The following is a 10,009-nucleotide window of genomic DNA, read 5'->3' as shown; positions in this document are numbered from 1 at the left end:
ACCCATAGAGGACACGTGAAACTCACATCGAGAACATAGAGAGCGAGACGTGAAAAACAGCAACGACGATAAAATGACGGTACCCAATTTATGAAATACGACGAAGTCGAAACGTGAAAAAGTGATAGTGACATAAACAACACGATACAAACATTTTACAAAGATTTACAAGACTACACTCTCGCGACGCCTACCACTCGAGGCGTTCGGACTTAGACCGGCATGCGACTGTGCTAAAATTACCAGAATGCCAGTAAATGACACGTACAGGGACGGTTGTATTTGCTCATCTTATTTAATTTACAGGTACGCCCTTTTTTTTCAATGACTATTTGGTAATCGTACTATGCAACCCGTATAACTTTAGAAGTTTTTCCATAATTTCCGTTTTTACAAGAACTTTTAAATTTCCGGCACAGTCTCGAGAACAATCGCTATTCAATAGTTAAAAAGCCGAAAGATTCATTTAGTCGGTACAGACCTTATCCTATTTGTAACTATTCGTCGTTCAAGATTAGGCGTAAGTCGATGAGATAGTCACAAGTGGACGCGCCTTCTTCAACCATAGAACAGTTTTTTTCCGAAGAGGCAAGGAAGACCAGATTCTCGTTCGAGACCTCATATACTTTTACTAGACAACCAGAGACGAGGAGTCTATAGAATAGAGGGGGTCGGAGACAAGAAGAAGAAGAAGAGTCGCTGTCCCTCCTCACACGTGCCTCCGTCTACAAGTTAGACTGAAGACGGCGGGCAGGTGCCTGAACCGAAAAAGAGCGGACAGAGAGGCACTGGACGGGGAAGGAGTAACCATAGAGAATGGTAGAGTTGTGGGGCATGGGCGAGGGGAGTAAGCTAGAGTAAAGAGACGAGTAACGCTCTAGAATGAAAAAGATTGTTATTCGTACATACCAGTTAGTGTATCAGACGGAACTTAATTAACTATCACGGGCAGCGCAGTTGCGGTGTTCACTTTGTCGTGCCAGGCCCCCAAGTTCAATCTCATGTTAGACGTTTTGTTTATGTTGTTCAGGGTAACAGTGATTGAAAAAATAGGGTAATGTTAATTTTTAGAAACATCCAGATAACACACCTGAAAATTAAAGAGAACAAAGTTCCCAAGCGAACAGCAACTATCTCTTTACGAGCACACCGACCTGGCAATGCAATGTAGCAGCAACGATGTTTGTTTCTTAACCATTCTCTGAGTTGACCTCTTGAAGCTATTGAGAGTGGGACAATCCCGTGTCTCAGTTGGGAGGCCATTCCACAATGAGCTGCCTTTAATGGAAAGGACATTTTGTCCAAAAGTGCTCCGTCTGCGGTGGACCTCACAGTCTCCTCTGGTTTCGGACCTAGTGCAGCGTCCAGTGTGTTTTCTGTGGATGACAACTGAAGTTTAATCTTGCATGAGTACTGCTTGATATTACAATTACAAAAGATTAGGAATGTCATCCTATGGTTGCATTACACTCTGTATTCCCATGTGAAAACCTCCTGTCCCAACTAAGATAAGATAAGATATACTTTATTGATCCCAAATTGGGAAATAGTTTCGTTACAGCAGCATGTTAAAACAAAGGCATTGCACATCATTTGAAAAATGAAAAAAAGAGTAAATAAACAAACATAAACATCTTAAAATAGAAAATAAAAAGTCAAATATATACAAGCTGACGGTGAAAGATAACAATCTGTAGACAAATAAACACTCTGAAGGGCCAAATGACGGCTAGCACAATTTAAAAGCAGGATATTATTTACATTAAGTGCGCAAAGAATGGCATATTAATCAAATGAAAAATGAACAGTGTGAAGAAAAGTCCAGTTATAAGTCCACCAGCCTGCCTTTTCTAATGTGGAGAGTTAAATATGATATATCATCTGCAAAGAATGGCTGTTTCCAGATGTTTCTTGTTGAAATGATGCCATCAGCCGCAGAAGACATGCAGGGTGCAGTTATGTAATTGTGAGCCAATAGCTGATCGGTTCTTCTTCCCTCCCTGCAGACCATGAGGAGTGTGAGTGTGTGTTTCTGCCTGGCTCTGCTGCTGCCGTGGTGTGTCCAGAGCCAGAGGAGCAGCACTTCCTCTCTCGCTAAACTCGATGAAGACACACAGAGGGATGAGCTGGCTGTCGACATCCTCAACCGCAGCGGGGTGTTGAACTCATTGCTCCGATCAGAGCGCCACACGATGCTCCGTCGAGAACGAGCCCCTCGCCCGGCCTCCCAGGTGCCGAAGAGAGCCCAGCAGGGGTCCCGCTTCGCCCTCTCCCTCGACGTGCCCACCAGCATCCTCAGCGTCCTCATAGGCCTGGCCAAGAACCAGGACATGAGGACCAAGGCGGCAGCTAATGCAGAACTGATGGCACGGATAGGCAAGAGGAAATAAGAAGAAGCGCCCGGGGCCCCTGGGAGCCTTCAGGGGCCCCAAGGACAAACCTCACAGAGGAGTTAGCCTCTTACATCGTGGCACCGACACCTGCTTAGAAACAGTGTTAGTTCAGGGGAAATCAGTCATTATGGTCAGTATCTGTCCTTTAGAGCTTAGATCGGCTTTACTTTTATACTTGTATTATCTGATTATATGACCTCGTTCACCACCTGAATGAAAAGAGAAGAAAGTAGAAATAATTCTGTAGAAAACAAACTGCAAACAGAGAAGGATGAAGCTGGTCTCAGAAACTGTGATGAGGTTTCTTGTGTTTCCATGTGTAATCTTGAATTCAAAGAAAAGTTTGTTCAATTAAATCCAATGAGATAAAAAATATTATTTTTTTGCCCAAGTCTAATTCATTTCACTCTGCATTGATGTCAGGCACGCGCATGATTACAAGCATCAGCAAACACATAAAGCACAAATGAATGGCTCTGGGCTAAATGAGCTTGCGTCACCCGCAGCAGCGTCTGATGTGTGATAACGGGACAAAGGCACGGGCAGGATATTGACCTCTGAGAGAAGAACAGACCCTTTCTAAAGACCTTTGTTCACAGATACTCAATAAATTCTATTTTAAGTCTGATGCATTATCTGCTCTACATTACACTAATATCTGTGGCATGACTCATCTGTGCTCCTGCAATGAGCATGAAATATGAAGCAACAGAGGGAAATAAGCTGCTCGTCTCGTCATGACCTTGAATTATTTCTTGTTTAACTTCAGGTAGCTTTAGTGTTATAACAGCTAAAGCGACCTCATTGCATACATTACAATATATGTTATGATATGATGCAGCACTGTTAGTAAGGCCACTACTGGGTATCACAGAAACTATCCAACCCTTTCAAATAAACCCGTTATCCCGCAATTATTCCGACATTAGCCGTGTATTGTTGCTGCAGCTGCTGTCATATCGTCAAGGGAAACTTGTGTCCATGTTGCCATTAAATCATTTTAACATTCATCTAGTTAAGAAAGGCAAAATGTTTTTTCCTTAAGCTTTTTCTTAATTCTTAAGCGTTATCACTGGCAATTAAGGAAAGTGCAATTTCAGAGAGACATTCTGTTTATTAAAAATACAGTCGCAAAATGCTGTATTCTCAATAGAATAAAATAAAAACTCCACTCATCTTAATAAAAGGCAGTTATCAAAACAACTCAAGGCTACATGTGGAGGCTTTTATGTAATGACTGCATTACTCCGAGGAACCACAATGCTCATTTCACTTTGGGTTTAAGAAGTTGTTTCACAAATAACCCTTGGCAAGTGTATTTTTATACAAGAAATACATATTACTCTACCGTTTTGAGACATCACTTTCCGTTTAATTCTACTTTCCACTATATTGCTCCTCTACAGTTACCTGACAAAAACATTTAATTTGTGTTGTCAATGTCAATCAATGTGTTGTTCTAACTACTCAGCAATACATAAAATTAGTGAAATAATATCACTTAAAAGTACAGCTTGCGTCACAAACAGCTAAGTAAATGTATGTTTTAATTTGCCAATAAAGTCATAGTTTAGAATGTTATACTTTATATTATTTCAAGTATAGTATGTCATAAAAAAATCATATTATATTTATATTGAAGCCCAAATCAATTCCCACAAAGTGGTAGTTCAACAGTGTTTCCTACGAGTAGTTGCAGAGCAATGTGTCTAAAATTATGTTATTACATATACTATAATTTAAGTTGATGCTATTTAACCGAACATTGGTCAAAAACCTTGCTTACCTGCAGAAGCTATATTTTATATTATGCTATATTCTTGTGCAGGTATTGGAATACTTCTTTAAATAAATCATTGTATGAGAGAACGACCTGCCACAATAGTAACTGTTATATCAGCTAAATATGTTGTTGTGCCCATTTGTCATAGAAATTTACTTATATATTATACTTTATAATATCAAAGAGAGCCTGCCTGTGAACATTAGATAACTGAAGGTAGAGTTGACATACATAAAATGGGGTTACACATCAGTGGGTCTGCCTTGGTCCTGAAGCAGTGCATCGTTTGTCCACACGATGTCCTCATTGGTTCTCCTCTTCCCCATCATATTATTTACAGAAATTAACTATGGCCAATACTAGTTTACAGCTCGGTAAAAACGGCTGCTCACATCGTCTAATATATTTAGTTGTCCCCCTTACTTCCAGACTGCTCTCCAAATGCTCATCAGCTATTCAAGCAGAGGGGGAGAAAGGAGCCAAAATGGCGCTTACTCCAGTCTCTAATCAGTCCAATCCAGGTGTTGTTAATTAATGCTGAGGCAGTGACCGGTTTATGTCTGTGTCTGTGACAGCAGGATCACTCAACGGAACAGTAAGTCTGAATATGTTCTCTGTAACCTCATTCTTTGTCACGGTGTCTTTTACTGCGTTTTATTTTGTCCTAAACAGGCTTGTGCACACATGTGGCTACTACAAATGTATGCTATGGAGGTGGAAGGTGACCAGTTTCTCCTATTTCCTGTTTAAGTGGTTGTATAATCTTAATTTTCTACCTCAGTCTATCTGAATGTTAATCATCTTAGAAAACAATAGGCTGATTGTTCACTGTTCCTCAAGTTTGTTTTGTTACGTATTACTCGCACAGAAGTAGGCTAGTAAACACCAATTGAGGATTATATTTTCCAGTAGGCCAACAATATGCTTAACCATTATGTCAGTAGGCTACTCAGTATGTGTAGATTTAAGATTGTACTTTGGTGAGTTCCTGTTGCGTCATTGTTCACATCAGTCACTGGGTTTTAATTGTAGTGCACACAGATGATCTCAGAGTGACTACCTGTAGCTTTAGTTGTGTAAGAAGAAGTGATAACACTGTAACTACACCCATTCTCTCTATAACCGGACACATAGACCAATGTGCAAGATAGCGCATGAACGATGACCTAATTTGGGACATTTCCAAGAGATTACATTAGCCTATGTCACATATTCTCCGTGACCTATGACATACAAAGGGTGAACATTGTTCTCAAAGTGATTTAAGAAATTGAAGTTTGAGTGTATATATATATTAAAAAAACTATCAGTGTTGCCTTTTGAAATAATGTGAATTTAAACATGCTTTAGTATCGCAAATACATGTATTTTAGCATCATGAATGGACTGCCTTTACAATGGGCTTTTTCTTGTATTTGCGACCATTTATAATTTTACCATACAACTAATGATAAAGAAATAAAAGACCCATTCAAATCTGATTTATCGGAACATATAGTTTGAAACGAACATTTTGCCCACAACGTCCTAATGTAAAAACCTTTTCTCCTTAAGAGCCACTAAACAAACATGACCTCTACCCTGAGTGACTTTTATGTAATAGAAATGAGTTCAAGTGATAAAGGTTATTGTAAGAGGATCAATTAATGTAACTGTTTACACTGTTTAATATAACATTACATTACATGTTACTTGTTAGACGCTTTTATCCAAAGCGACGTACATACTCAATACTGTGGGCAATCCCCACAGGAGCAATTTGGGGTGAAGTGTCTTGCCCAGGGAACACAACGACATGCTGACTACAGTGGGGTTTGAACCTGTGATCCGAACACCAACCACAACCCACTGCACCACATGCCTCCATAACAAACTGGAATCCAAGTTTTTTATAGGCTAAGATCAGTGGGAGTGTTCATGGAGAATTACTCAATAAAGCTTGCGACAGTCAATAGCACAAAGTTCAGTGACCAAGTGGAGCAAGAAAGAGGAACAAGAGAAGAGTGTTGGAGAATTTTGGTGGAGTCAGCACTTCAGCATCGAACGCTATAAGGATTATACTCAAACACGGTCAGGACATTTCTATAACAAGGAGATTATTTGTTATATGTTGTGGATTTTGTTTCTTTTAAGCAAGATCTTTACCGTGTGTACAACGTGAGTTATATAACATGTAAGCTTGAGTTTGTCATCTGTTAAATTGATCATTTTGAAATCTCTGGTTCTCAAATGTTAACATCGGTTGTCTTTACTCCTCGTTGAAAGTAAAATGAATATCTATTTATAGACTAACTATTTTAAACATGTCATCTTGCCATTTTAGAAAAACAGTGATCATTTTTACACATTTTCTGAATTATTTTCTTGATAAATTAAAAACATAATCCACAGAAATAAATCTTGCTGCCCTTATATTCACTTGGAGACTTAGGCAATACATTATTCATCTTGTACCAGCATTTACTTTATATGCTTGTTTATATTCTCAAGCTGCAGTTGACATTTTAAGCCACTACTAGCTCCCTCTGTGAAGCCTGTTAGTAATGTTGATCGTGATGAAGTGAACCTGCAGTCAAAGTCTAAAACCTGATGCTACCTCCAATCACAGGTGGAGGTGATCTCAGATGGATTACGCCATGAAGATGCTCACCCTGCCGACTCCATCTTCCCTCTCCAGGTAAGAGCCCTACTTCATGACGAGGATAGTAAACAATCTCCAGTTAATAGTTAATAATAAGGTTTTGTCTTTATTTTTCTCAGTTCTGTGACAGCCGGCCTCTCAGCCGGAGCCTCTATGACTCAGCAGCTCCTGACGGGTCGAGCTCCCCGGCCAAAGCCCTTCAGGGTCTCAAATGCCGACCGCAGCGTGAAGAAGGGCATCATGGCCGACACGCTAGAAGACCTGATTAACAAGGTAAGGACATTTTGATATTATAGCGTGGATGTATTCTATATACATATTTAGGAGATGCTCCACTCTATCGTTTTAGGAAAAGTGGTGGCCTCTGTGTTAAGCCGCAGATTTTACAACTGGTGTGCAACACTTTTTTCGAGTGTTTAACTAACACCTTAGGAATGTATCTCTGTTCATTTACTCAAGTACTGTATCTAAGGAAATTACAGAAATTAGAGTATTTTCATTGTATACAACTTTATAATTGTAGTCCACTATATTTCATAAATATTGTTCTTTTAACTTAAATTTGTGTTAAAATAGTTTTCAGATTACATTTTTACATTCACTTCCTGTCAAGCTAGAACCATGTATCTCAAGACGTGGGCATTTGAATTATTTGTGTTCATTTATGTGCAGTAAAATAAATAAAATGGAAAATAAACTTTTTCAAACCCTCTTTGGACAAGTAGGAAAACAGACATTTTCTTTTTTGGAAACAAATGAAAGTTTTACCATTTAGAGTTACATGGTTCTCAGAGGGCAGCAACACTATGAACATACAATGAAGTTATAAAATATGAATTATTGCTGAAGATGAAACTACCCAACAGCATGTCAAAAATCTTTTAAAACACCCACAGTTTCAAGTAATCCAAAACCATCACATAAAACCCTGACAGGGAATATCTTACTGCGCAGATCATATGTTAAAAACTCCTGCCTGTGTAAAGTGTAATGCAGGACTTGTAGTATTAGTATTTTCCTTTTAGCAACGATTCTAAATACTTCTTCCACCTCTGCTCAGGTCAGCGGCTCGTTGAATGTAGCGTGTGTCGGCGCCATGGTGCTGGAGGAAGACGGCACAGGGGTGGACACAGAGGAGTACTTCCAGACGCTGCCTGAAAACGCCGTCCTCATGGTGCTGGAGGAGGAATGCAAGTGGACCCCACCTCCGGTATGATGGTGTTTCACATCCTTCACATCCCACCACTGGGGGACACTGTGGATCAGCTGCTCAGTGTGATGCTCCACAAATTGATTTCCATCTTTTGTGCAGCGCTGGTTATGCCAGGGGTTCATTGATGTAGTGATCGAAATAAATATATTTTATGCAGCTAACATGAATATGGAAAGCACAAAACGTCTGTAGACTAGAGAATAACACGTTGAATAATAAGTTAAATTAAATCAGCAAATATTGTCCCCTTCCGACTGAATAGGGGAGTGATACGTCAGTTATTGTGCACTGGGCGAACTAGTTTTTTTCATTCATTATTTTGAGGAAAGTTCAAAGCTAAGGTCGAATATTAATCAGACGTCATCAAATTTGAATTGTGTGTACGGACAATAAATTAATTTCCATGTAAATGCAGTTATTTGCATCCCCCGCTACCTGTTTATTCCAGTCACCTCACATTGACCTTGCTTCATTGTCATTTTCCTATCCCATCATCATCGGCGGGAGCTGCTTCAGTCTGCTGTGTCTGAAATAACGTCAACAAAACTTGTCTGTTCCCTATTGACCCGTCCCTGTCGCCCCTCAGAACAGCCACTCCAAAGACCAGCTGAGTGAGCTCAGGCCACAGCAGCGGAGAGATGTGGTCAAGTTGACTTTTGACCTCTACAAAAACAACCCCAAGGATTTTATCGGCTGCCTGAACGTGAAAGCAACCATGTACGGTGTTTATTCTCTGTCCTACGACCTGCACTGTCACAATGCCAAAAACATGCTGAAGTGAGTGAAACAGTCATCCAAATATCTCTGCTTTTTGTGATGACTTGTTATATAATTGTGTTTGTTTTTCTTCAAAGCATATCTATGTTTTACTGAACTGCACTAGCAATAGTTTAATCATGTTAGGGGGGGATAATGTATTCATTTTAATGAGGTGATAATCCATAAAATACCAAGCAGATTATCACATTTGCAACCACCCATTGTTTTCCTGCTTAACTTGACACTTTGTATCAGCATCCTTTCTGACATATGACCACCAGTTGCAGTGCCCTGTACACAGCCACTAACATCAAGTCTAAATTCATATTTTAATGTGGATACCTGCGTGGGTGGCGGGGTTGAAAAGATCAAATTGCTGAAGAACAAAGGCTAGATTTTACAGAGATTAATTTAGGGAGGACTTATGTCATCGTTGCTGAGATCTGCTGGTTTTCAGATTTGGAACGGAGCTTCCTGTCAGAGAGGATTACATTTGGCAGACATGGCAAACATTGGGCTTTTGTGCTCACATTGCAGTATAAGGGTTTTTTCTTTTTTTAGATGATTGTTTCATTAGATTGTGTCCAAAAGAGATCGTCTCAGTTTGTGCTTATTTCCTGTCAGCCGTTCCCTCGCCAGGTTATGTGGCCCATTACTCAACCCATGCCCACTCTCTGTTTCTGTGTCTGTGCTTCCAGGGAGGCTCTGCGATGGGCCATCTTCACCATGCAGGCCACGGGACACATCCTGCTGGGCTCCTCCGGCTACATCGAGCAGCAGCTGCTGGAGGAGGAGGAGGAGGAGGAGGAGCGGGCGGAGAGGAGGCCGGAGCTGCCGCAGGAGAGCCGGATCAGGCAGCTGCAGAGCATGCTGCTGGCGAGGATCACACACTGATGAAGAACTGAAGCTGACAATGGTCCACTATGAGACGTAGGACACCGTGTAGATGGTCACAGATGAGATAGGGATCTCTACATGTTCATGTCCCAGTTTGCGGACATTGCATCAGTCTCACTGTCACTTTCTTACTCTGTTACATTTTTCTGCACTTTATGTACACGCTGATACCACATTTTATTTGACAGAAAGCACGTTTACTCACTTATGTAGCTTTTTCCTAGGGTGATGAATAAATTAAAGTACAACTGTTTTTAAAAGGACATATTCTGCTTGATTTCAAGTTCATATTTGTGTTTTGTGCCTCTGTGACATGTTTACAT

At 40.3% G+C, this 10,009-nt stretch overlaps 2 protein-coding genes across 5 annotated transcripts in view; both read left to right on the top strand.

Moving 5' to 3' along the window:
* The window catches only part of LOC104952568 (cytochrome b-c1 complex subunit 1, mitochondrial-like), a 6,053-nt gene extending 3,663 nt beyond the window's left edge, over positions 1-2,390 (top strand). The window contains exon 6 of the mRNA XM_010779410.1: positions 2,007-2,390. Within this exon, the coding sequence (XP_010777712.1) occupies positions 2,007-2,390 (384 nt within the window). The remainder of the gene's footprint in view (positions 1-2,006) is intronic.
* Positions 2,391-4,687: 2,297 nt separating this feature from the next.
* On the top strand, positions 4,688-10,009 carry LOC104952569 (cell death activator CIDE-3). 4 transcript variants are annotated; one of them, XM_010779412.1, is made up of 6 exons: positions 4,688-4,771; positions 6,785-6,853; positions 6,937-7,090; positions 7,878-8,027; positions 8,617-8,807; positions 9,488-10,009. In XM_010779412.1, the coding sequence occupies exons 2-6, from the start codon at positions 6,801-6,803 to the stop codon at positions 9,681-9,683; spliced, it is 744 nt and encodes a 247-aa protein (XP_010777714.1). In that variant the 5' UTR covers positions 4,688-4,771; positions 6,785-6,800; the 3' UTR covers positions 9,684-10,009. The 4 variants fall into 4 exon arrangements, with proteins under 4 accessions (XP_010777714.1, XP_010777713.1, XP_010777715.1 ...); XM_010779411.1 differs by lacking the exon at positions 4,688-4,771 and adding an exon at positions 6,099-6,246; XM_010779413.1 differs by lacking the exon at positions 4,688-4,771 and adding an exon at positions 6,275-6,333.

Source organism: Notothenia coriiceps, unplaced genomic scaffold, assembly GCF_000735185.1.
Source record: "Notothenia coriiceps isolate Sejong01 unplaced genomic scaffold, NC01 NC01_scaffold00020194, whole genome shotgun sequence".
Classification (NCBI taxonomy): Eukaryota; Metazoa; Chordata; class Actinopteri; order Perciformes; family Nototheniidae; genus Notothenia; species Notothenia coriiceps.
The sequence above is the reverse complement of the archived record's forward strand: the minus strand, read 5'-3'. Positions and strand labels throughout refer to the sequence as shown.

Bases quoted from the DNA above. Each gene is read 5' to 3' on its own strand.
- LOC104952569 (XM_010779412.1), top strand. From the start codon at position 6,801: ATGGATTACGCCATGAAGATGCTCACCCTGCCGACTCCATCTTCCCTC. The intron at 7,091-7,877 runs GTAAGGACATTT...ACCTCTGCTCAG, and splicing joins TAGAAGACCTGATTAACAAG to GTCAGCGGCTCGTTGAATGT. The intron at 8,808-9,487 runs GTGAGTGAAACA...CTGTGCTTCCAG, and splicing joins AATGCCAAAAACATGCTGAA to GGAGGCTCTGCGATGGGCCA.